General features: G+C 42.3%; 1 protein-coding gene and 1 long non-coding RNA gene across 2 annotated transcripts; one reads left to right on the top strand and one right to left on the bottom strand.

Annotated features, from left to right (window-relative positions):
- Positions 1 to 8980: 8980 nt before the first annotated feature.
- On the bottom strand, positions 8981 to 13814 carry FABP5 (fatty acid binding protein 5). The gene is made up of 4 exons (XM_061439073.1): positions 13650 to 13814; positions 10371 to 10543; positions 9910 to 10011; positions 8981 to 9229 (listed from the first exon to the last, which is right to left on the bottom strand). The coding sequence occupies exons 1-4, from the start codon at positions 13726 to 13728 to the stop codon at positions 9176 to 9178; spliced, it is 408 nt and encodes a 135-aa protein (XP_061295057.1). The 5' UTR covers positions 13729 to 13814; the 3' UTR covers positions 8981 to 9175.
- Positions 12309 to 26187, top strand: LOC133260582 (uncharacterized). Its single transcript, XR_009740876.1, has 3 exons — positions 12309 to 13218; positions 18431 to 18567; positions 23376 to 26187. It is a non-coding gene; the product is annotated as an uncharacterized LOC133260582 (long non-coding RNA).
- Positions 26188 to 26618: the final 431 nt, after the last annotated feature.

Below are 26618 nucleotides of genomic sequence, written 5' to 3'. Positions count from 1 at the left end.
AACCAGTCCATCCTAAAGGAAATCAGTCCTGAATATTCATTGGAAGAACTGATGCTGAAGCTGAAGCTCCCATACTTTGGCCACCTGATATGAAGAGCTGAATCATTGGAAAAGACCCTGATGCTGGGAAAGATTGAAGGCAGAAGGAGAAGGGAACGACAAAGGATGAGATGGTCGGGTGGCATCACCAACTCGATGGACATGACTTTGAGCAAGCTCCAGGAACTTGTGAAGGACAGGGAGGCTTAGCGGCTGCAGTCCAAGCAGTCGCAAAGAGATGGACACAACTGAGCAACTAAACAACAACACTTTTTAAAAATGCAAAACAAGTTCTGAGTTCAGAAATATGTCTGACCCAAGGGACTGGGATAGGAGTGTCTACTTTTTACTACGACTTTACCTCCTGCCGTTTGTACTTGCTATTCCTTTTGTAGGAAATGCTCTTCCCATTCTTTCTTATCTGGCTCCTTTTCTTCCTTCTGGTTTCAACTTAAATTTCTCCTCCCCAGAGAGGCCTTCCCTATTGCTATTGGTTCTTGCTGTCATTCCCTATTAAGCATGCTGTTTTGTCCTTCAAAGCAATTATGTCAATATATAATTATTATCTTAAAGCAAACATGCTCAGTTGTATCTGACTCTTTGTGACCCCATGGACTATAGCCTACAAGACTCCTCTGTCCATGCAATTATCCATGCAAGAATACTGAAGTTGGTTGCCATTTCCTCATCCAGGGGATCTTCCTAACCCAGGGACCGAACCTACATCTCTTGCATCTCCTGTGTTGGCAGGTGGATTCTTTACCACTATGCCATCTGGGAAGCCCAATTTTCACATTAGTTTTTATTTATTGTCTATCTCTCCCTCCAGACACTAAACTTCACTAACTCAAGGACTTTTTACCTTTATTCGTTTTTATATGTCCAGCTCTTAGCACAATACCTGGCACATTGTAGGGGCTCAATGCAGGGGCTCACATTTGCTGAATTGAATAAATGAATCAATCAGACAGTTAGTCCATTCAGAAATGCTGACACTGGAATGGGACTCAAAGACCTCATCTGCTAGTTAAGCAAAGCTGATACAATAAGGTAGAGCTAACATATAGATGAATTTGTTCTTGGTATAAAAGAAGTACTTCTCTGAGGTACAAAAATAATGACTTCAGGTATACAAATCTATGTAGATAAAATAAGAGATATGATAGAAAATATGTAATTCTCTACTCGGTGAATACTCTGATGACATTGTAATGAAATTATCTCCTGGACATATTGCCTTCATTAACATTGTGTTGCCTCATTCTGATCTAGTGCCTTCTTATTTTGATATGTGTGTTTATGCCCTTGGTATATGGACTTGAAACAACACCATTTTCCCATCAACCACCTAAACAGAACTGAAACTGATTTAAGTTTTCTGGGATCCTAGAATTATCACCTATTTCCAGAGTAAAGAACTGAGGTCCTCATCAGAACCTTCTGACATGTTAATCATTTCAACATGAAAATCAGAAGATTCTGAAATTATCTCATCTGTGTCATGACGGTTTCTCCAAGGTTTCTGGGTGTGGTTCGCATCTCGTAAGATGATGCGTCATACAGGTCAGCCTCCAGAACTGGCCATTTTCCAAAAGTCTGCTTGTTCCAGAAAGAGTTGGATTTTTTTATTTCTTCATGTGCTCCTGCTCTGTGCAGCAAAGAGAGGAAGCTGAATTTAGTGGTTAGGGCAAGTGCCTGAGTCAGCAACCTTCATTTCTATATTTGGTTATGCGATTTGCTGAAAATCATTGTCAAACCAATTGTTTCATTTATGAAAGAAGTCTTTATTCTCTTACATGTAACTTTTCTGAACTTCTGTGTGAGCACTATCGTCATTGCTACTGTTCTGAAATTGAACTACATCCTGGGATTTTTCTCTTTTGTATTTCTTTTACTAATGATCTGGTTGGAGAATCAATAAACCAACAAAGCAAGCAAGCAAGAAACAAACTAAACCAGAAACCAGGGCCTTGGTGGCATACCCCATAGCTTTCACACAACAGAGCAGGACCTACTACAGAGAAGAAACGAAGAATGGAGGCCCTCGGAATTGTGCCCAAGCAAACATCAGGGTCTTGTGTAAAGCCCAGCAAACGAGAAAGAATAAAACCACACATCATTAATAATCTTGTCAATGAGGTTGACTTTAGAATGAACACTTCCCTCACTCTAAATCTTTAACTGTGTAAAGGAAAAAATGTGTTCTTTGCTAAAATATCAATAGTTAAATTGCATCTTGGTGGCAAAATATTTTGTAGTATAGAAGTTTCCTTTAATCACATGCTACAACTCTAGAACTTTGTGAGGTCAGTTTTGTTTGCAGCCTGGCAATTCCTAACCTATATTATAAGGAAAGCTAAGTGCTATGGCCAATGGCTCATAGTCGCTCAGACAAGTCCAACTCTTTGAGACCCCATGGACTGTAACCCATCAGTCTCCTCTGTCCATGGAATTCTCCAGGCAAGAATACTGGTATGGGTAGCCATTCCCTTCTTCACCAATCTTCCCAACCCAGGGATTGAACCCAGGTCTCCAGGATTGCAGGGAGATTCTTTACCATCTGAGCCACCAGGAAAGCCCAAGTGCTATAGGGACTATCTGAAGGGTAAATATTTCCAGGTGTATTTATTTTCTTCTTTGTACTTTTCTGGAGTATTTCTAATATGCTATTTATCATTAAATATATAGATCAATTTGCATTATTTTCATTTTTATTACAGATATAAGAAATTAAGCACCCCAATCCCAAGAGATAACCACTGTTAACATTTTTCTGCATTTTCCTACATATATGCACATATTGTTACACAAATGGGACAACATGTACATAATTTTTTTAACTTTTACTTTATATTAGACCATAGTTGATTTATAAAATTGTGTTAGTTTCAGGTGTACAGCAAAGTGATTCAGTTTTACATATACATGTATCTATTCTTTTTCAAATTCTTTCCCACTTAGTTTATTACACAGTATCTAGCAGGTTACATAGGAGAAGGCAATGGCACCCCACTCCAGTACTCTTGCCTGGAAAATCCCATGGACAGAGGAGCCTGGTAGGCTGCCATCCATGGGGTCGCACAGAGTCGGACACGACTGAAGCGACTTAGCAGCAGCAGCAGGTTACATGGTAGGTCCTTGTTGGTTTTCTATCTTAAATATAGTAGTTTGTACATGTCAATCCCAAACTCCCAAACATAATATTTTATAGTCAGGATATTTTTTCACCTTAGAGAGCAATGTGAGGCTTCTTCCAAGCTCTTCTTCATCTTATTCTTTTTAATGCTTGTTAGTATGTTATAGTATGGACATATCATGATTATTTAACCAATCCCCCATTTCTAGAAAATTATGTGCTTTCCAATTCTCTGCTAGTATAAACAGCACTTTGATGAACATCCTTGTTACTAAATTTTCAACCATTAGCAATCTCTTTTTTCTAAGACAACAGAAGATGAAGTCAGCTCGTCTACCATCAGACAAAGATTAATTGTTCCCTTTGTTACCAAAACTACAGCTCAGCGTCTCAGACACTCCTGGATTCACAAATAAATGCTTCCGGACAAAACCACTCCTATTAGCTGAACTTACGTCGTTGTGTTCCCAAGTAATTTCTCAGTATTTTACCAGCTCTTTGTCATGTTAAAGAAACTTAAATATATGTATATTTTGTGCAGTATTTCCAGCTGTTTTTAGTAAGAAGAATTTACAAATATCAAGTTTTCCATTACCAACAGTAAAACTATGGCATTTTTTGTGTGCTCTGGCATTTCCTACTTGAGACCCTCCAGGGTTTCCCTTGACCCAGACAAAGGCAAATCCCAGGTCCTACAGACCCTGTGTTCTCCTCAGATCTCGGACTGCATCTTTGTTTCTGATGTCCCTCGTTACTTCTCTGTCCATCAGCATCTGTCATTGTGTCTTTTTGTCTCTACAAAGGGCTTTAGGAATTGCTCACACCTGCAATGGCACCCCACTCCAGTACTCTTGCCTGGAAAATCCCATGGACAGAGGAGCTTGGTAGGCTGCAGTCCATGGGGTCGCACAGAGTCGGACACGACTGAAGCGACTTAGCAGCAGTAGCAACAGCAGCAGCCCAGAACACTACACCCCCAGATGTTACTTGATCGCCTTCTGCTCATGAGTCATATCTGGGTTCAAACAATACCTCCTTTAAGAGGTCTCCTGGCCATCCCAGATAGAGTGTTTACTACTTGATTTCATTTTTTTTCTTGTTGCATCTATCACTCCATGCCATTTAGTTTTATCATGGGTGTTCCATCTTTCTAGAATGTCATCCCATGAAGAGGACTCTGGCCCTGCTCTCTCTCATTCCCCTATCATGTATCACCAGCACTTTTTAAAAGTGCTCTGTAAAGAGTATTATTTCCCGTTCATACATTTTCAAAGTGTGCGGTTTGGGAGGAGGAGATGGACTTGTTCTTAAGTAAATGTTCATGTATAATCTGATGACAGAGCATGACAGACTAGATGTCATAAGACTTTCCAGTTACTGCAGGACCAGTCACTCGTCATTCCATCCTGCCTTCACAGTATTTCACAACACGTCTCACTCAACTTTTTAAACCAGTTCACCATCTTCATTAGTTCTTCCCACTAACCCACATCACATGTGACCCACCAAACAGCAGTGGATTCTAAGAGGGCAGCAAGAAAAGAGAGAATAGTGAGTACATGAAACCCATGGAAAAGTTATAATTATTCTCATAAACTTGTAAGTAATTTAAAATACATCAATAATTATTAATTAATAAACACTAAAAGTTGAGCTAATAGCCTCAGGTGAGCTGGCAACACTAAAATCTAGGTGCTAAAAACATGGGTCTCAGCCTTTGTATGGTCTGGCACAATTTCAAATACCAGAATTTTGAGAAAACATTTGAAAAGATTAAGACTCAAGAAACTGAAAAGTCAGCAATCAAAGCGAAATCATTATACTAGCATAAAGTAAAGCTACATATTGTCTACACAGACCTCACAGGCATGATGTGTCATAACTTTGCATCCTTGTGCTTTTCTTAGTCACTCTGCTGCTGCTGCTGCTGCTAAGTCGCTTCAGTCGTGTCCAACTCTGTGCGACCCCATAGATGGCAGCCCACCAGGCTCTCCCGTCCCTGTGATTCTCCAAGCAAGAACACTGGAGTGGGTTGCCATTTCCTTCTCCAATGCATGGAAGTGAAAGTGAAGTCAGTCAGTCATGTCTGACTCGTAGCAACCCCATGGACTGCAGACCACCAGGCTCCTCTGTCCATGGGATTTTCCAGGCAAGAGTACTGGAGTAGATTGCCATGCCCTCCTCCAGGGGATCTTCCCAACCCAGGGATTGAACCGGGGTCTCCTGCATTGCAGGTGGATTCTTTACCAGCTGAGCTACCAGGGAAGCCCTTCTGCAGCCTTAGGCATTTATATTCTGCTTGAACAGAACAGTCAGTGCCCTTGCCATACTCAGGGACATAATCCAAAAGTTAAGTCATCTCTTGGTTGTACATTTTCCCTTAGTGAGAGTTTGATTTATGTTAAACCATCTCACGTGTGATAAATTATACCTTGTCTGCACTCCATTCCACAAATAACTCAGGTCACATTCTGTTTGACAGACATTGCCTGTTGGCAGAATGCTCAGCTGTAGTAAAATAAATTTTAAATGTTGAGTAAAAGACCTGATTAAGTTGAAAGATTTGTACAAAGATAAGACATATGGTTTTAAGATGCAAATGGAAGTAAAATCATAAAGGGTCATACATACTAAAATGTTAAATAGTCACAGAAAAGCCATTGATTTACTAATGAATTTATTCACTTAACAGATATTTATTGAGCATCTTCTATGTGCTGGGTTGTCTCCTAAGTGAGTGATAGAGAATATGATAAAAAAAAACAAAGCCCACTTCTTCACAGAGCTTACTTTTCTGTGAGAGTAACAGATAGCAACAACAACAAAAAACTTTTTAAAGTCAAAACCCAAGTAAACATATACTTACTCAGGGTAGTGATAAGGGCAAAGGCAGCATAGGGGAATACAGAGTATGGGGGAGGAGTGGTAACAAACACACACAGCGTGGTCTAGGGATGACTCACTGCTAGGGTGACACTTGTGAAGAGGCTTAAAGGAAGTTAAGAAAGTTGAGAAAGCCTGGGCTGCAGATTCCAAAGGGTAGATTGCAACAGGCAGTGGCAACCACAGGTGCAAAGGCCCCGAGGCAGGAATACACCTGTGACAAGGATGACCTACTGGAAGGGAATATTTGCAAGAAGAGTTAGTAGGAAAAGAAACTAAGAGGAGCGGAGATGCTGGGAACTTGGGAGACACGGGCAAGATCAAATAAGACCTCTGCAAATACTCTGGCTTCTCTTCTGAATGAAATGAGTAGCCAGTGGAGGGTTCTCACCAGAGGAGTGACATAGTTAAACATGCATTTTAAAATGATAGCTCTGGAAGAATAAAAATGCAAATAAGGAGATCAGGGGAGAGATAACAGTGGCATTTGAATCAGAGCTGTGGAGTTTGAACTGGAGCTGTGGAAGAGGTGAAAAGTACTCAAATTCTACATATAATATGAAAGTAAAGCTGAAATACTTTGCTAATGGATCAGGTATGATGTGGGAGAGAAAGATAGGAATTAAAGATGACTCTAAAGCATTTAGCCAAAGAATTGGATTGAAATGGAGGATACCGTAAGAGTAGGTTTGGAATCAAAATAAGACATTTGATTTTGGAAAACATGAGGTTAGCATTCTGTGCTGTCCGAATCAGCAGTTACTGATTATATATTGGCATTAACATTTACATATTAATTAATGAAAGTTAAATTTTTAAATTCAATTCCTCAGTTGCATTTGCCATATTTTAAGTGCTGAGTATGGAGAAGGAAATGGCAACCCACTCCAGTTTTCTTGCCTAGGAAATCCCATGGACAGAGGAACCTGGTGGTCTCTAGTCCACGGGGTTGCAGAGTCAGACACAGCTGAGCAACTGAACAACATGGCAGAAAGAAGGGCTTGATTGACACCAGATAATAGGAAGTGGAACTATATTTGTTCTTGTTCCACCCAGTGGTTCTCAACTAGGTATGGTAGGATACCCTTAGAAGACATCTGAAAATGTATAGGATGTTTGGGATAGACTAATGGGTGTCATGGGCATTTTGTGGCAACGATCTTAGGACACTGACTTGTCACAGTCCAGCACAATGAAGACAAGTTCTCTCATTCAAAATGTCAACAGCTTCTCCATGGGAAAAGCGTGAGTCTGCCCTCCCTTTAGCAATACTCCACATTCCATAAAGTGAAGCAATACAGACATTAGAACATGGTGCTGGTCTTAGTCAGATAAACTCGTGTACAATCTGTTCTGACTTGAACTTGCTGTATGGCTTGGGATAATTTCCCAGATCCTGAGACTTCATTTTCTTGTCTAAATAATGCAGAAAACAATTATTAACATACATCATCTAGGGTAGTTCTGAGAATTATGGAACTCTTTATAGTACTTGGCTCAGCGTTTGGCTCAGAAAGTCATATAAATGTACACTATTATTAGAAGTGGAAAAAGGGGATGAAAGAGGAAGTCCAATATAGAGACTTAACTAAGCAAGATATAAATTCAAATAGAAAAGGAAGTCTAGAGCAGCACTGTCCATCCAAAAATATGGATCAAAAAAAAAACAAAACTCCAAGTTTTTTTTCAGCACATGCAAAGTTTAAATGTTCCCCAGCCACATTAAAAAAAGCAAGAAACAGGTAAAATTAATTTTATTAATATACAATATTTAAGTAACCAACTATATCCAAAAATGTTATTTCCATATATAATCAATATAAAAATCAGAGGCATTTTCATTTTTTTGGTATCAAGCTCTTTAAATTTTATGTGTATTTTACTTACCCGGTGCTCAGCAGCCACGTGGGGCTACAGCACAGGGCTACAGCACAGGGCTACAGCGTCAATGAATCCAACTGTTTCATTGACTACTAACGTTCAGTAATTAAGATGCTTACAAGTTAACATTTCAATGTATAGAGGGTGGTTTCATAAAAGTCTCAAGTATTACATTTACGAAATTTAACTCAGGATCTTCATATAAGCTGAGACATGCCAGAGTTGTAGAATGATCAGTTGTGAGTGGGCTCAACGAGTTGTAGGTTCTCATTCCAACTCCACAACTTCCTGTGTCCTTGAACAAGTTAGCTAGTCAAAAACCTGTGTTCTTACTTGCGGAAGAAATAATGGTACTAGCTCCCCAAGGATTGCCATGAGGATCACGTACATAGTTTTAGCCCAGTGCCTACAGAAACTTTCCAAATGTGAACTGTTGATATTTGCTATTTGGGTTGAGAAACAGGACAGAAGTCACTAGAATTCTAGTTATTCTTTATATATACACACAAGTATTTCAGAGTTGAATTGCTTTTTTAATTACTTCTGTTAATAAAACAAGAGAAAATTGCATGCTCTCAAAGCTGAGCGTTTGTCACAGTAAGTGCAATGATTTGTCCCTGTGTTCAGATATAACTCAACCTCTGGAAGACAGTCTGGCACCTGGTAGGTCCTCAGAAAGTTTATTAAACGAATTTCTGGCTACAGAATTCCTGAGCAGTAGTTATAAACACACTATTGAAAGTATGATTACTAGCCAATGATGGTGATTTAATCTTTATTCTTATATTTAAATTATAAAGTTTATGTAGCTGTTTTTCAATAAGAACAGTCTCTGCCACAAATTTAAGATTCTTAAGTTGATACAAAGTTCAAAACAAGATTAATGATTGGTAGCTTATTGGCCACAAAAGTAGTTCTATATATAAATTAGTAAATATAATCTCAATACGGTATCTTCAAGGCTATCCCATTTAGTCCATTTGTAAATGTTAAAACTCATCACTAAATTCCTCTAAAGTTTAAAAAAGCATGCAACACTGGTGTAGCACAAACAGATTTATTTACTAACCAAAGAGATGACCCTAATTAAACCAACACTTTGAAATAGTTTGTTTGTGATAAAGATAATTGAACACAATAATGAAAAAAAAAAAACCAGCAGTATGGAGATTTGCTCATTGAACTGAGCTTGTTCATCCTCGCAGCTAATTTCTGTGCAAAATGATGAGGGAATTTTTACTCTACTTTTTCATAGACCCGAGTACAGGTAACATTGTTCATGACGCATACCTAGGAGACAGAATGTCATTAAAAAGAGGCAAGTTAGTCTTACATCACAGAGTAATGGTGGTAGTTGAATGCTAGGATCACAATCCTACAAAACATTGAAATCTGCTTCACAGATGGAGAAAATGCACTTTAGGATTCCTGGGTTTGAAAAGCTAGAGCCTGTTATTTATTTATGAGGTGTATACACTTTACTGAAAACTACTGATTGGCAATATCTATTCATTTAGTTTTAGCAAATACTATTCCTCATTTTAAAGAAACAGAAAAATGTATGCTCAAGATTATATAGTCATTTTTCACAAACTGAAGGTTTGTGGCAACCCTGCACTGAGTAAGTCTATGGAGCCATTTTTTCCAACAGCATTTGCTCACTTCCTGTCTCTGTGTGACTCCCTTTACCGCAATGTTCCACTTCTTGTAGTGGTCTGGAATCGAACCTACAGTATCTCTGAGGTGTGCCTGCACTGTAAACGGAGCAGCAGAACACGGACTAGACCCAGCTCCTGCTATATCATCTTCTCTAGCTCCACAAAGGGCTTTCTTTAGTTATTAAGTATTCTTGTATTTATCTTGTTATCTGGCACTTTTTTTTCCTCCAACCTAGTTCTCCTGTTCATGATCAGTGATCTAGAACACTTATGTGAACTATGAATTCATATAAGACATATGATGTCACTTACCACCACTAATTTCCCATCTTCCAGTTTTCTTGTTATTGTGCTTTCCTTTCCATCCCATTCCTGATGTTGAACCAATGCGCCATCTGTAAAGTTGCAGACAGTCTGCCAAAATAAAGTATCCTTTTAAATCTTCCAGGGCACAATGAAAAAGAGTTTCTGTGACTTATAACCTCCTTAATCAACATTTTTTTATCTTTTCCTTTCTGAGTCTACTTCACCTCATTAACCCATACTAATTTCATTCATAATGTAGCTTGTGCTTTTTAATCTAGATGTCCCTTAAAACTATTTTTACAAAACAGATTAAGTTGTTAAATCGGTGTTTTCATTAATTTGTCAAAACTCAATTCATAAAACAACTTGAGACTTTTTCATTAAGTTGTGGCCTGGAAGCAGTAAGAATGTTATTAATAGAGTTAATCATTCTGCAAGCTTCTGTGATATTATAAATTATAATTAACCTGAGTCTTTCTGCCATCAGCTGTGGTCTCTTCAAACTTCTCTCCCAGTTTACAGGAAAACTGTGTTGTTTTCAAAGTGCTCTCAGTCTTTATGCTGAGGTTTTTGCCATCAGAAGTGATGATACAGTCTGGTTTGGCCATCGCACCCACTTTTCGCAGAGCCATCCCCACTCCTGTAGAAAGTTATACCATGTTAGATACCTGGAAGACCAAATTTCCTGTTTACATAATAAAAGCAGTAATTCAATTGCAATCACCATGCTGTGCATATTTTCAACTATTCAGTCATCAATGGGGAAGGGAAGGCAATGGCAACCCACTCCAGTACTCTTGCCTGGAGAATCCCAGGGACGGGGGAGCCTGGTGGGCTGCTGTCTATGGGGTCGCACAGAGTCGGACAGGACTGAAGCGACTTAACAGCAGCAGTCATCAATAACTGTGAACATACACATATCCAGCACTTACCAAGTGCTAGTACTTGACAGTATACTATACTATTCATGGAAGCCTGGCAAGGACCTTGTGAGAGGTAGATAGTCTCCATCTGACAGATGAGTAAGTGAGGCTTTGATGTAACTTACTCAAGCTCATCCAGCTAAGCAGGGAGGTGCTGAGAACCAACAACGTAGGCAGCCTGGCTCTAAATCTCAGCTTTAAGACACCGTGCCTGTTGGCCCTCAGAAACTTAAGGAAGATACCCTGACTTCTATAATTTCCTCAGTTATGCCAACCACTGTATTATATGACACAGCAGTCGAGCACACAGTCTAGCACACAGGTCCCTGATAAATATTTAATTAGTAGACTACACAAAATCAGTATCAATCCTGAGATATTCAAATTGCAGTTTAAGAGTTAACCGCACAAACATGATGCTAACAAACAGGAAAAATCTTACCCTCAGAAAGAGTATTTCAGAACTCTGTAACTCAGATTACTCTATTAATACATTTATTTTATAATCTATGTATTTCCCCCTAATATTAACATTTAGTAGGAAACTTGGTTCTAGGCCAAATCTCAGTTTCATGGATGTGGCGACTACAGCCTAAGCAGAGTAACCGACTTGATGATGTCAGCCCAGCTTGACATGTCCCCACGGAGCCTTCTCTTTCACCAGCTAGGCACTGGTGCTTTGTTTCATTAGTTAAGTCATTATTTTCTCACTTTGGACAAATAAAGAAAGGGCTCTGCTCTTTCCACACCTTGACTGCTCTCTAATGAACTGTACCTTGACAACCTTCCTGACTCCAGAACTCTGGAAACAAGCCATCTGATAAACATGTTTGGTTTCAATGGGCAGAGAGACCGCCTACTGTGGTTCTCACTCAGGTGAACACACACATACGTATTTCTCCTTTGTGAGTGCAGTTAGTTGCTTTTTGTCCAGAGTCACTTTGATCAAGGTATAGAGGGGAGGGGAAAAAAAAAAATATTGCCTTGTTTTATTCACAGGATCATAAACACACTTAAGATTCACCAGAGCCAGACTTAACCAGCCATCGGCTAGAAGGTGTGTTTTTAAAGTACTTCAGGGTACTTCGGGGTCTAGGTCTTTGTAATGACTTCTTCACTCACTTAACATTTGGTAACAGAAAGTTACTATCTGCGGGAGGCTAGCTTCTAAAACAGCAGTTGTGTCAGACAGGATTTTTGCTATGCTTCACTTCCTAGGGGCCTATGACAAAGGTTCATCTTTGCCAATCTACCCAATGTCACAATCAGCACTCTTTATCATTATCACTGGCTTACGAAAAAGACAACAGAAAATCCAACACCATTTTGAGCAAGAGAACTTGAATTTCCCTACAGAGACAAATCCTCCCTTGGAAGGCTTTTAAGAAGTGCTTCACTCTGTAGAACAGGCTCTAGGTTCATCTAGGTCATCTAGGTCACTAGAACTATCCTCAAGAGTGATGGTATGAACATTGGGGTACATGCATCTTTTACAATTTTGGTTTTCTCAGGGCATATACCCAGTAGTGGAGTTGCTAGGTATTAAGGCATATATATGGAATCTAGAAAAATGATACTGATGAACCTATCTGCAGGGAAGAAATAGAACTGCAGATATAGAGAATGGACTTATTGACACAGTGAGGGAGGAGAGAGAGGGAGGAATGCAGAAGGTAGCATCAACACACACACACTATCAGCTGTAAGACGGATAACTGGCGAGAAGTTGTTGTGTAGAACTGGGAGCCCAGTCAGGTGCTCTGCGATGACCTGGAGGAATGGGGTGGGGGGAAGGGAGGGAGGCTTGGAAGGGAGCGGATACATGCATAATCATGGCTGGTTCCCCTTGCTGTGTGGCAGAAATCAACACAACGCTGCAAAAATTAAAAAAAAAAAAAAAAAAAATCAAGTGTCTTGGGCAAGGCCACGCCCATCTTGGATGCAGTTGGAAAGCAGCTGAAAGACCGGTAGTTTGTGACTGCGGTTTCCCGGCTAAGCCTCTCTGCCCTCCACCCTCTAGATGCAGAAGGTTGCAGGGCACTGCCACCCCGGGTACAGTCGACCTCATCGCGCTCCTCCCACACGCCACCTGGCCACCGCAGCGCCGAGTCAAGCAGTGCCAACAGGTCACTGTCGCCAGCGCCACGCCTCTGAGCCCCGCTCCGGGGCGTGGAGAGGAAGATGCCCTGATGCTCCACCGGGGGAGCCCGGCCAACCCAAAATGGCCCGACGCACACGGCGAAGGCGGGCGGGGGCTCTAGGGGTGGGGGAGATGCAACCGAGAGCGGAATGGAAGCTGAAGCGGTAGCCCGGATTTCGGCTGGAAACCGAGTCCGGGTGTAGAAGAGGGAGGGGACCCTGCGCGCCACCTGGGAACAAAAGATGCGGCAAGGTGGGTCAGGGCAAGTAGGTGCGGCCACGACCGGGCGAATGCGAGGGAGGGCAATGGCAGAAAAGCGGACGAGTGGTGGGGCAAGAAAATTCGGGAAAGTTAAGAGGGCCGCCTGCAGGGGGCGAAAGAAAAGAAGCTTGGGGTGGGAGAGGGGTGAGCGCGCTAAAGGGCAGGAAAGCAGGGGTCGCGTGGGCCCGGGGAAAGCAGCAGAGAGAGGGACTGATCGAGGCCGACGGTCCGGGGAATCCGGGGCGGGCGCGAGGCGCTCTCCGATGCTCGCCTGCGATGAGGGTCGGAGGTGGAGGATAACAGGCTCGGGGGTGGGCGGCCACGCACGCCCAGCCTTTCAGCCTAGCATGCCGAAGTGGGCCTACGGACAGACAGCCCCACACACGTGCCACGTTGCAGTGCCGCATGGCGGGGAACCTTACCTACTTCCTTCATGTATTCGTCAAATCCTTTGCTCTCCACTAAGCGCCATCTTCCTACCAGCTGCTGAACGGTGGCCATGGTGGGTCCGAGCGGACAGGCGTGACAGGTGAGCTGCGGAGGGTAGGGCGCCGGGAATCAGGCGTGCGGTTGGCTAGCCACGCGCGCGGCTTTATAAAGACGGAGCGCTTGCGCGGGCGGTGCCCGGCGGCCAATGAGAAGCGCGCCTCGCCTGCCCGCCCCGCCCCCGTCGCCCCTGGGCCTGGCTCCTGGGGTCCAAAAGAGCTAAACTGCTCCACCTGCCGCGGCCGCTGGGGCTCCGCGGGCTGTTCCTGCGAGCTGGGACTAGTCCTAGTTCGACGCGCCCCATGCCACCACGGACGCCAGCCCCTGCCCTTCCCGCGCCTCCGCACGCCCAGGAAGCCAGAGGGGCTACGGGCGGACCCGCCCCGGCTCTCTCGGGCCCGTTGATCCCATGCCAAGCCGCAGCCCCTCTTCCCATTCGTGACACCCTCAAAGTATCGATTAGCCTTCGTTCGGTTCCCATGAATTGATGATCCCAGGAATTGATCAGTAGTTTAATTGACTGATCGATAAACTTCTTCGCCTCTTTAATCACTGCTGGGGCGAGGGTGGGGGGGAAACACCCTCCTGCAATAACCTGTTCCCACCCTCAGGCCACTCCCGGCCCAGCTAGGGCCTCGGAGGGCCTCTAACCTGAGTTGAGTTAGGCTATCTTATCAGAAGGTCCTGGGTGCAGGGAGATGTCCCAGGCAGTTCGGTTTCCAAACTTAGACTCTGTAGAAGGTTATCAGTTTAAGTGACTGCCATTGCTATTAAATGTTCTCATTCAAGTATGTTTTATTATTTATATTTTCAGCTGAGCGGAGCCCTGAACAATTTCTCCTCAGGCTCCCAAGTCTTTAGACTCCAGTGGTTCTCCTCTTCTCCTTTAATCTTAATACTACCCTGTATTTACTTGTAAGTAGAACGTTCTACTTTTCAAAGTGTGCCTATCACAGGCTCTTTGTGCTCCTGGGTTGCTGTGGGAGTGAGTTGGAGTGAGATGTGGAAATTGCCACACAGAGAGGGTAGCCACCTTGGTGGCGATAAGCTCCATTTATTGAATGCCTTCTTGCTACATGCTGTACTTCCTGGCCCCTTTATATCTGTTAATGCTGATGCCCACTGCATTTTTACTCAAGAATATTATCCCAATTTTCTGAAAGAGAAATGAGGCAGGGAAAGTTTGCAGGGTGGAAGAACCAGAATTCGTGTCCAGGTTCCTCCCATTCTAGACTTTGTGAAATAGAACCACACCTGGCTGCCTCAAGCTCACCCTCCTCTTCATGGGATTAAGAGTAGAGGCTACATACAGTCCCCTGAATTATTCCAAGACACTGGTTCTTCTTGCTCCTTCCCTAACGAACTGAAATCTGAGCTTGTCTTTTCCTGAGGAAATCTCCTCAGGAAATGTCCTGAGGAATGCCTCAGGACCTTTACTCACCTGCAATGTATTCTTATCCTAATCCTAGGGTTACCCCAGTTTCCCCAGTGGCACCATTTTAATACTGAGTGACTCAGGTCACATAGTTGTGCCACTAAGGGCTGGCATGTCCCATACTTGAGGCTCAACTGCTCCCAGAAAATGTTCCTGTTCTGAGGGCAGCTGAGCACATCATTTGCCCAGCAGACCAAGTGCTGGCTTCTGGACACTTGGCATGGCCCACTGCCCCTACCTCCCAGAGAAGCAGCCCCTGTGTGCTTGGATTTGCCTTCTTAATGTGCTAGGTCAACATGTTTTTCCATTTTTGTATTGAATATGATAATAACCAGGACTCAGTACTGGAATACTAGTTTTTAGATTATCATAATCAACCACTCGATAGAAATGTCAAAAGGAAAATGACACCTTGATACTAAATACTTAGGTACGAGAAATCATTTTTATACCAGAAGCATTATCCAAAATTTAACTTTTAAACACACTTTTGATGTGATGAGTGTGTGGATGAAAAAATGTGGCCTGCCAAGTCAGTAAGCAAAGGATGTTGCAGGCCTCAGCCGAAGCACTGCCCTAACTCTGCACCCTGAGGGGATTCCGGGTTGGAGAAAAGCAGGATCCTGCCCCTAGATAGGTAAGAAGCACATCAAAGGAGTGATCTCAGTGAGCCCAGATTCTTGCAGCTCTCCTGGTGCCTCAGTGCTAAAGAATCCGTGTGCCAATGAAGGAGTTGTGCATGCAGTCCTTAGGGCGGGAAGATCCCCTGGAGGAGGAAATGGCAACCCACTCCAGTATTCTTGCATGGGAAATCCCATGGACATAGGAGCCTGGCAGGGTACAGTGCATGGGGTCACAAAGAGTCAGACGGAGAGACTGCCCAAGTATGAGCAGATTCTTGCCTCTTCCCATACATAAGAAAGCAAAGCACTGAAATCATTAAGTGGAGATACCTGGTTTTCTTTAACACTAATCTTTTGATGTTCTGACTATCTGGTTTTAGTTGCTAAAGCTCCTATATATCCTGGCTATTCCCTTACCTCTTTGCAACAAATCCTCAGAGCTATCTGAGAGGTCATCTTCCGGGCTTAAGTCCTCAGGAATTCCACCGAATAAAACATATTTCTCAACTTTGCCTATAGTCTATGGGATCTCAGAGAGTCGGACACGACTGAGCCACTGAGCGCACACACGTTCAACTTTTAGCTTGTGCATTTTTTTCGGTCAACAAATAGAAATAATCCTTTTGTGGTTAAAACACATCGACAAAACAAAGATACAGATCAAAATACCTGTTAGTGTCTCCCAAGGGACAGAGCCAAAGGGCATGGTGATGGCTCTGCTACTCTGAGCAATGCATTTAATCCCTTGTTCTCTGATGCCTCTCAACTGTATTATAGACATGGAGAGAGATTGAAGTCAGGTTATTTCTAAAGTCCCTCAACCCCTAAATTCAGATTCCCTTCCTTTCTTAAGAGTCCTAGTAATGGATTGTGTGCCTTGTGCTCAGATGCTTCAGTCGTGTCTGACTTTGCAACCCCATGGACTATAGCCCTCCAGGCTTTTCTGTCTATGGCATTTTCCCAGCAAGAATACTGGGGTGGGTTGCCATTTCCTCCTCCAGGGCATCTTCCCAACCCAGGGATCGAACCTGGATCTCCTGCATTGCAGACGAACTCTTTACTGCTGAGTCACTGAGGAAGCCCAGTAAGTAAGTAAGGTCGCTCAGTTGTGCCCAACTCTTTGCTACCCCGTGGACTGTAGCCCACCAGGCTCCTCTGTCCATGGGATTCTCCAGGCAAGAATACTGGAGTGGGTTGCCATTTCCTTCTCCAGGGGAACTTCCCAACCCATGGATCAAACCCAGGTCTCCCGCATTGCAGGCAGACACTTTAACCTCTGAGCCTTACTGCTGAGTCACCAAGGAAGCCCAGTAATGGATTACAAACTCTGAAAAACATTAAGTATTTCTTTAACCTTCAAACTAAAGTCCTGTTCTAGGCTACTTAGCTTGAACCCAATATAAATGTAAAAACAAAAAAATGCTGTGAAAACAAATCTGAGTAAAGTCTAGTATGACTTTATGGAATTGTGGACAAAGACTATCACCCGTCATTTCAGAAAACAAGGGATGTTGCTGTAGCCAGCAACAGGATACAGCAGTGGTCCTGATGTGCGCCCTGAAGAGATTCCGGATGGAGGAAAAACAGCATCCTGGCCCTAGGTAGTTAAGATGCATATCAAAAAATAATTTCAATGAGCCCAGACTCTTGCATCTTCCCATACAAAGAAAAACACTAAAATCATTATTGTGAGATGTCCATTTTTGTGTGTAGCAGTTATCTTTTGATATTTGACTACATAGGGTTTTTGTTTGTTCTGTTGTTGTTTTCAGCAAAAGCTATATATCCTGGCTTCTCCCTTATCTCTTCAGAGCAGTCCCTCAGAGCTGAGAGGCTGTATCCCTGGCTTAAGTTCTTAGAAAGTTCACCAAGTAAAATATAATTCTCAACTTTTAGTTTGTGCATTTTTTTTTCAGTCTACAGTGGTTGAGTATCTCTTCATTGGACAAAGGGAAGAGAATTATCACTTGGTTGAGATTAATTACATTAGGATACAGGGCTTCCCAGGTGGCGCTAGTGGTAAAGAACCCACCTGCCAATGCAGGAGACATAAGAGACATGGGTTCAATCCCTGGGTCAGGAAGATCTCCTGGAGGAGGGCATGACAACCCTTTCCAGTATTCTTACCTGGAGAATCCCATAAACAGAGTTTCCTGGTGGGCTCCAGTCCATAGTGTCACACAGAGTACAACACGACTGAAATGACTTAGCACACACAGGGAAGAAGTGCCAATAACTTTGTTGCAGCCTATCTTTAAAAGCAGAAGGAGCCATGCTGGTCATTAGTTTTAGTGGCAGCACAGAGACAATCAATACAGTGTCACATCATGTGTTCCATCATGCTGCTGCTGCTACTGCTAAGTCGCTTCAGTCGTGTCCGACTCTGTGAGACCCCATAGACAGCAGCCCACCAGGCTCCCCCGTCCCTGGGATTCTTCAGGCAAGAACACTGGAGTGGGTTGCCATTTCCTTCTCCAATGCATCAAAGTGAAAACTGAAAGTGAAGTCGCTCAGTCGTGTCCAACTCTTAGCGACCCCATAGACTGCAGCCCACCAGGCTCCTCCGTCCATGGGATTTTCCAAGAGTACTGGAGTGGGATGCCATTGCCTTCTCCGTCCATCATGCTAGAGGATAATAAAATAGTATTTATTCTTGTAGGTGAAAATGGCTGAAGAATCCTGAATTACTCTAGCATTTCTTCATCCAGTGGCTCTACAAGACAACCAATTACAAGACAGATAAAGTTTTCTTTAATATCTTTGAACCTCAGTTCTCTCATCTATGGAATTAAGGAGGTAAGGATTAGACTAATTGATTTCTTAGATCTCTTTCAGTTTATGAAGTACTGTTGCAGTAGTTGATAGCCCTGAAGAAAATACTCAAAATTACTCTATTTCCACCTAGTGGTAAAATGAAGTATTTCTTGCAGCTTTTCTTTGGTAAGTGTTAGTAGCTTGTCAACTTCCACAATTGCACGATACCTTTGATGTATATCATATAATTTTGCTTAAAGACAAGTTTCCAGTTTCGGTTTGTATAGATGAATGTGCCTCCCACAGAGTAAGTTATAATGTGTAATCATTTCCTAAGACAGCAAGCATTGGTGACCTAGAAGCACACAGCTGGTTGAAAAAGAGAGCACCACATTAAATGAATCACTACAGGTTACAGAAAGCAATCCGTGTTCAAACCATTGAGTCTTCTCTAAGTGTATTCCCAGATTAATCCAAAAAGGAGGAGAAAAAGCCAAATGATCTCTATCAAGTGTTACTTTTCAAATTTTAGTGTGCAGATCACTCAGGGATCTGCTTACAGTACAGATTCTAATTTAGCAGTTCCAGAATAGGACATAAGACCATGTATTTCTAACAAACTCCTAGGTGATGCCGATACTGGAGTCTAGGGACCTTGCCTTGAGTAGCAAGGCTGTAAAATGAGTATAAATTTGCCTAAGGCTTGGCCACCTGGCTGACTTTCACTTCAGTGCATGTGTATTTTCTGACCATATCCCCATAAAAATATATAGAAAAAATGGGAAATCAAACAAACTCTCCCAAATTATCTCACTCAACATTTTGACTTTTTTCTCATTCTGTTGTTGTTCAGTTGCCAAGTCAAGTCCAACTCTTTGCAACCCCATGAACTGCAACATGCCATGCTTCCCTGTCCTATACTGTCTCCCAGAGTTTTCTCAAACTCATGTCCATTGAGTTGATGATGCCATCCAACCATCTCATCCTCTGTCGTCCCCTTCTCCTCCTGCCTTCAATCTTCCCAGCATCAGGGTCTTTTCAAATGAGTCAGTTCTTCACATCAGGTGGCCAAAGTATTGGAGTCTCAGCTTCATCATCAGTCCTTTCAGTGAATGTTCAGGGCAGATTTGCTTTAGGATTGACTGGTTTGATCTCCTTGCATTCCAAGGGACTCTCAAGAGTCTTCTCCAGTGGTGATAGCCGCAGGCTTAATCGCTCAGTCATGTCTGACTCTTTGCAACCCCATGGACTGCAGCCCACCAGGCTCCTCTGTCCACGGGGATTCTCCAGGCAAGAATACTGAAGTGGGTTGCCATGCCCTCCTCCAGGGGATCTTTCCCAACCCTGGGATTGAACCCAAGTCTACCACTTTGCAGGCTAATTCTTTATCATCTGAGCCACCACAGCACCACAATGCAAAAGCATCAATTCTTTGGCATTCAGCCTTCCTTATGATCCAACTCTCACATCTGTACATGACTACTGGAAAAACCATAGCTTCAACCATATGGACTTTCATCAGCAAAGTGATATCTCTGCTTTTTAATAGAGTGCTATCTAGGTTCATCATAGCTTTTCTTCCAAGGAGCAAGCATCTTTTAATTTCATGACTGCAGTCACTGTCCACAGTGATTTTAAAACCCAAAAAAGTAAAATGTGCCACTGTTTCCACTTTTTCCCCTTCTATTTGCCATTAAGTGATGGAACCGGATGCCAAGCTATGTTTCTCTCTGTTCACTGGAAAGCATGATAGGAAGCTTCACATGGGGTAAGGGAGATGGATAATAGTTTTAATCTCTTTGTTAAATCTTATAGCCAGTTTTCTGACCCTGACCCTTTCTGGCTTGTCTTGCTCTAGACATGCTTTGAATACTCAGCTTAAAACCAGATATTCCCTAAGAAATCCCACTTGAAATCAGTTCCAAAAGTATATGCTAATAAGTAGATAGAGCATGGAGCTGCATCTTGACTGAAGGCTATAGCAGCAGAATTTTCCAGATGAGAATAAAGTCAGGGAGCCACAATACTTAAGGCACACTTTGACCGTTAAGTTGTAAATCCTTCAGTGGATCCAGCAGCAACAAGGAACTGGCAATAACTAGCATCCTTCAATGGAAGGTGGTTCTGTTTTGTTTTAGATAATAAGATTATTTCTTATTAAAGTACTTCTAAGAATGGAGTGATTTTATGAACTTTGTCCTTTTACTTAAAGCAATTTGATTCTTACACAATGTGACTGCTGTAACTAATCATTAAAACTTTCCAGTTGCTAAATAATTCATGGTAACTCTGTGCTTGCTAAATTAACTGGACTAGAGGATAGCTAGAGGGAAAACGAGATATTGCAGGTGTCACAATAATAAAAGGTTGTCAGTTTCAAAACAAGGCAGAGGTTACAGTGACTCATCTCAATGTGAGAGAAATCCATTTCCCTTACTTACAGAGGTCTTCCTGCTCTCCAGAATTATGTGTTATTGGGCATTGATTTCATTATTAGCTCACAGCAACAGATTGTAGAAATATGTAGTTTGGCTAACCCTCTGATGCCTCATGTGGGCAGCGTTCGAGGTGTCTAAAAGCACAAAACCCAAAGGGGCATCTTGAAGTGGAGCAACAGAATGCTTGCAGAGCTCCCCAATAAACACAAAATTATCGGAAAAACACTAACCTCACCAGGCAATACAGCCTCAAGACAACTATCCTGGCAACCCCACCTCTAAGCATACTGCCACTCCTAACATACATTATATTATGTACAAAGGCTGGGTCTGGCAGGCCACATACACACAGATAAATTTATAAAAGACAGTTTCACCCTCTTAAACTTGCAAAGAACAAAAACCTCCAAATAATATTTTCCCACTGTGCTATGTGCTGTGCTTAGTTGCTCAGTCGTGTCTGACTCTTTGTGACCCCATGGATTGTAGCCCGCCAGGCTCCTCTGTCCATGGGGATTCTCCAGACAAGAATGCTAGAGTGGGTTGCCATGCCCTCCTCCAGGGGATCTTCCCAACCCATGGATCAAACCCAGATCTCCTGGGTTGCGGGTGGATTCTTAACCATCTGACTCACCAGGGAAGCTCCAGAATACTGGAGTGGGTAGCCTATCTCTTCTCCAGGAGATCTTCCCAACCCAGGAATCAAACCAGGGTCTCCTGCATTATAGGCGGATTCTTTACCAGCTGAACTACCAGGGAAGTGGCCAAATTGTTTTCTGGCAGATTATACTATCCCGTTTTTCAGTCCCACCTTCCAAATGCTATTCTACGATTGAGTGTTTTTCTCTCCAGATTTTAACACCATTTGATCCTTTCTCTTTATTGATACTTTTTACTGGAATTAATGGTTTTTCAAATCCAACATACAAAATAACTTGCCCTGAGCTTTTTACCCTGATGGGTCAGGCCCATTGCTTCCTTTTGCCTGAATTAGCTTGTAAGAACCATCAGAATTTAATAACCTACCTGAATCCAACTGAAGGCGCTTCCTGGATTCTCTCTGGTCCTCTGAACTTGGTGGTGGGAGACTTACTCCATCGTCCCTTAGAGGCATGTGCAGCACTGCAAAAACAGCATCACGGGATTCTGTGCCCCACCTTAAGGAGCCAAGAGGCAGGATAAGTACTTCCCTTCAGCTACCCGTGAACACCGTGGACATTTTTTGTTCACCTGCCCACTTCAGCTCTGACTAAAGATATAAATTCAGCAGCATGTAGTGAAATGTTTGTTTTATTCCTCCAAGTGTTATCCCCATGTCATCTTGCCTCTTTTGTTCCTGAATTCCTCCTTTTACAGCAATGGATGACTCTGTTAATAATGAGAAGCCAATTTGCATTTCCAGTGAACCACATCCTGTTTTCTGGGTTGGCTAGATGCTGTGATTTCCTACAGGAACTGGGAGCTGAGTGGATGTTACCCATTGAGGTCAACCATGATCTTGGTTTGGGTCTATTTTAGAAAGTGGATAAAGAATATTTGTGCCACAAATTTCAGATCTTGTCATCATCTTGTAGACTCAAAATACTTTGTTAATCCCTCAGTACAAAGTTGAGTTTCCTAATGCCTCTTCTGCCCTGGTAGATTAGCAGAACTAAACACTGTTTTTGACATAATGCAGGATGTATTGCCTATATGTCCCAGTTAGCCTTAGGACAAGTCTGAGTGATGGCTCTTGTCCTGTTGTAATTATAAACAATACTGTCACTCAAAGTAACTCAAATTGAATGATATTGGATGAAGAGTAATAAAATGTAATTCTCACCTACCAGGCACCTCTAAAGACTAAATTTCAAGTATGATGTTACCATGGAACTCTAATAATCATCTACTGTAAAACCTGAAGATTTTTTTACAGCAGAGGAGAAAGGCTGTGAGGCATAGTCAGTCTCTCCCTACTCACATGACCTTACACAAGTATGTCATGTGTGCACTGCTCTGCTTACCCACAAATGAAAGACAAACACAGCTGTCCACACGTGACAGACCCCTTTGATTCAAGTCAGCCTGCATTTTTATACTGCCTAACAATTATGTGGAACAGGATGTAGTCCTTGTTTTCAAAGAGTTTGTCATCTAAGCTTATATCAACCAAGGAACTTGCACTTATATAATTTTTTCATTTTATCAACATTTCTTAAAACATTTCTCTCTTAGTTCTGAAACTTCTCAAAAATGCCTCTGAAAACATCATATAAATTCATTTTATCTTTGTAACATTAATTGAACTTTCCAAGAAGATACCACAGAGTCTTCTGGGTGGGGGGTTATGGGGGGGTGACTGCATATATAGTCCTAATTACTTTTGACTCTAGATTTTTGATGGTTTATTTGTTGGTGTGTTTGTTTGAACAGGTCATCTCTTTGACAAGAATGAGCTGAGTGTACTGAATGATACATCCTGTTGAAAACTAATGTACCAAATGCCACAAAACCACCTGAGGTAACATTCACTAAGATCAGAAAGATCTTGACTAAGAAATACTGGGTTAGAGAGCATGAAGCAACCCACATCACTACTCCAGTCACCCTATGTTTCAGAATTAGTTCGTTGCCATGAACCCTGGAATAAACTGACATTTGGCACAGCACATTCAAAAGCAGAGACGCTACTTTCCAACAAAGTCCGTCTAGTCAAGGCCATGCTTTTTCCAGTGGTCATGTGTGGATGTGAGAGTTGGACTGTGAAGAAAGCTGAGCGCTGAAGAATTGATGCTTTTGAACTGTGGTGTTGGAGAAGACTCTTGAGAGTCCCTTGGACTGCAAGGAGATCCAACCAGTCCATTCTAAAGGAGATCAGTCCTGGGTGTTCATTGGAAGGAATGATGCTGAAGCTGAAACTCCAATACTTTGGCCACCTCATGTGAAGAGTTGACTCATTGGAAAAGACTCTGATGCTGGGAGGGATTGAGGGCAGGAGGAGAAGGGGACGACAGAGGATGAGATGTCTGGATGGCATCACCAACTCGATGGAGATGAGTTTGAGTGAACTCCGGCAGTTGGTAATGGACAAGGAGGCCTGGCGTGCTGTGGTTCATGGAGTTGCAAAGAGTTGGACATGACTGAGCGAATGAACTGAACTGAACATTGTGAGATACACAACTTGCGTAATAAAATCTGCCAGTGTGCAAGTCACAACAGGGATTCTCCACCACCCCAGCCAAGCTGGGCAAGGACCAGAAAATCCTGCTGTATTCCCTTTACTGTGTCAATGACATCCTCTTTGGAAAGAAGAGACTCAGAAGCAAAGCTTAATAATTTTCCCACACATCCTCTGATACCTTTGTCTTTCAGTAGAAATTATAAGTATTTCCTGGAAGAAGAATATGACTCTGTTATGACAAGTTTGATTGTATTTATCATACAATACAAAATGTTATTACTTCTGCAGCTATATTATCAGTATATCATACAAAGTAATAAAAACTCTAGTCAGTCAAGGAAAACACACAAAGCTATCATAACAAATCCTCTGAGAAGTCACAGACCCACACCAGTCTTGCAACAGACAGGCCCCTTAAACTAAAATAGACCCTAACTTCCTTTCTTGTCTGCTATTCTAGAATAGGACCAGCTTCTGGAAACAGGAATGAATGTCACTTACTGATGTCCCTTTGAATGTTACTTACTACATGAAAGTCATTTTATGCCACTTACTATATGAAAAACACAGGGGGGTTTTCCCCTATTATATCGTCCATCTTTCCATTTTATTTTATTTTTGCATTTTGGTTGACATAATCATTTCTGAGATATATTTACAGAAACAGAAGTTGGGCTCCATTAGGAACAGAAAATCATAACTGCCTAATATCTCATTTTGAAAGCAAGTAGGGATATAAATTGGGCTTCTTAGGTGGCTCAGCGGTAAAGAATCCGCCTGCCGGCACAAGAGATACCAGAGGTACCGGTTCAATTGCTGGGTCAGGAAGATCCCCTGAAGGAAGAAATGGCAACCCACTCCAGTATTCTTGCCTGGAGGATCCCAAGGACAGAGGAGCCTGTTGGGCCAGTCCACGTAGTCACAAAGAGTTGGACATGACTGAACAACTGAGCTCTCATGCACAGGGATATGAGTCATAACCAGAAACAAAATAAAAATCACTTCAGAATTCAGTAAACCTTTTGTTTATCACTTGCCAGCATACACGGTCCTTGTGAAGAATGAAGCAACAGGCTCCCTTTCACTTTCATCCTTCCCGAGCTAGTGGCAGCCGCCCCGCCATTTGTAGAGCAGGGCTCCATTTCTTTCATACACTGACTTTCTCATCCCCAACCCTGAAGGCCTCTACTCTGAGGAAATTGAAGTCATTTTTGCATATCCAGAAGTTAAACTTGATCTCTGGCTCCCACACCCAAGTCACTGAATTTTTATTTGCACATTTTGGCAGTAATTTCTAGTCAAACCTGATCGCAGTCCCATTAGCCGTCAGTTACGCCAACATGTTATCAGTAAATCCCTGAAAGTCAGACAGTTTCATTTCTGAATGGGAATGTATGATTAGAAATCAGAACTAAAGGAGGATCTTAAAATTTTAGAATTTGGACGAATTATAGACGTCTTCTACTTCAATGTAAGCCCATTCAGATTTCTCTTGCTGCTAAGCTGCTAAGTCACTTCAGTCGTGTCCGACTCTGTGCAACCCCATAGACGGCAGCCCAGCAGGCTTCCCCGTCCCTGGGATTCTCCAGGCAAGAACACTGGAGTGGGTTGCCATTTCCTTCTCCAATGCATGAAAGTGAAAAGTGAAAGTGAAGTCGCGCAGTCGTGTCCGACTCTTTGCGACCCCATGGACTGCAGCCTACCAGGCTCCTCCGTCCATGGGATTTTCCAGGCAAGAGTACTGGAGTGGGTTGCCATCTCTTACTTAAATCCTTCTGGGGACGGAGACGTTTCTTCCCAACAATAAGTCCTTTGTGCATTTAACTGGGGACAAGCCATTATCATTGTGTACTGAGATCTTCTTTCAATGATGTCTAGCTATTGGTCTTAGTTTGACACTTTGAAATAACATAGAATGTCTGCTCACTGATTTTCTCATGGTAGACCTATAAGGTCTGTATGTATTTGATGATGATACTTAACACAGACAGTTGCTTAGAAATCCAAATATATTGTATATAAGGTACTTTGGATAAAGAGAGAACTATAAATAAAATTATATAAAATATACATTGTGTGTATATAAATGTGTATGTACATATATGTATATGTGGGTGCATGTGTATATATATATATATACACTATATATGTATATATATACGTGGAGAGAGAGAAGTATTAATTACAGAAAAAGGAATAGTGAAAAAAATAGTAATTCTAATTACATTTTAAATTTAGACTAAGCTAGAGGCTAGAAAGGGCTTCCCAGGTGATGCTAGTGGTAAAGAACTCTCCTGCCAAGGCAGGAGACATAAGAGATGTGGGTACAGTCCCTGGGTCTGGAAAATCCCCTCCAGTGTTCATGCCTGGAGAATCCCATGGACAGAGGAACCTGCTGGGCTACAGTCCATGGGGTTGCAAAGAGTCAGACATGCCTAAAGCGACTTAGCACACAAGCAGAGGCTAGGAAGGATCACATAATAATAACTAAAATC

Source organism: Bos javanicus, chromosome 14 (assembly GCF_032452875.1).
Source record: "Bos javanicus breed banteng chromosome 14, ARS-OSU_banteng_1.0, whole genome shotgun sequence".
Lineage (NCBI taxonomy): Eukaryota > Metazoa > Chordata > Mammalia > Artiodactyla > Bovidae > Bos > Bos javanicus.
The sequence above is the reverse complement of the archived record's forward strand: the minus strand, read 5'-3'. Positions and strand labels throughout refer to the sequence as shown.

What these genes read in the sequence shown, in the direction of transcription:
- FABP5 (XM_061439073.1), bottom strand. Translation starts at nt 13,728, where the DNA reads ATGGCCACCGTTCAGCAGCTGGTAGGAAGATGGCGCTTAGTGGAGAGC. An exon ending in CGAATACATGAAGGAAGTAG is followed by an intron (nt 10,544 to 13,649) that starts GTAAGGTTCCCC and finishes AACTTTCTACAG; the next exon opens with GAGTGGGGATGGCTCTGCGA. An exon ending in CTGATGGCAGAAAGACTCAG is followed by an intron (nt 10,012 to 10,370) that starts GTTAATTATAAT and finishes TTATTTTGGCAG; the next exon opens with ACTGTCTGCAACTTTACAGA.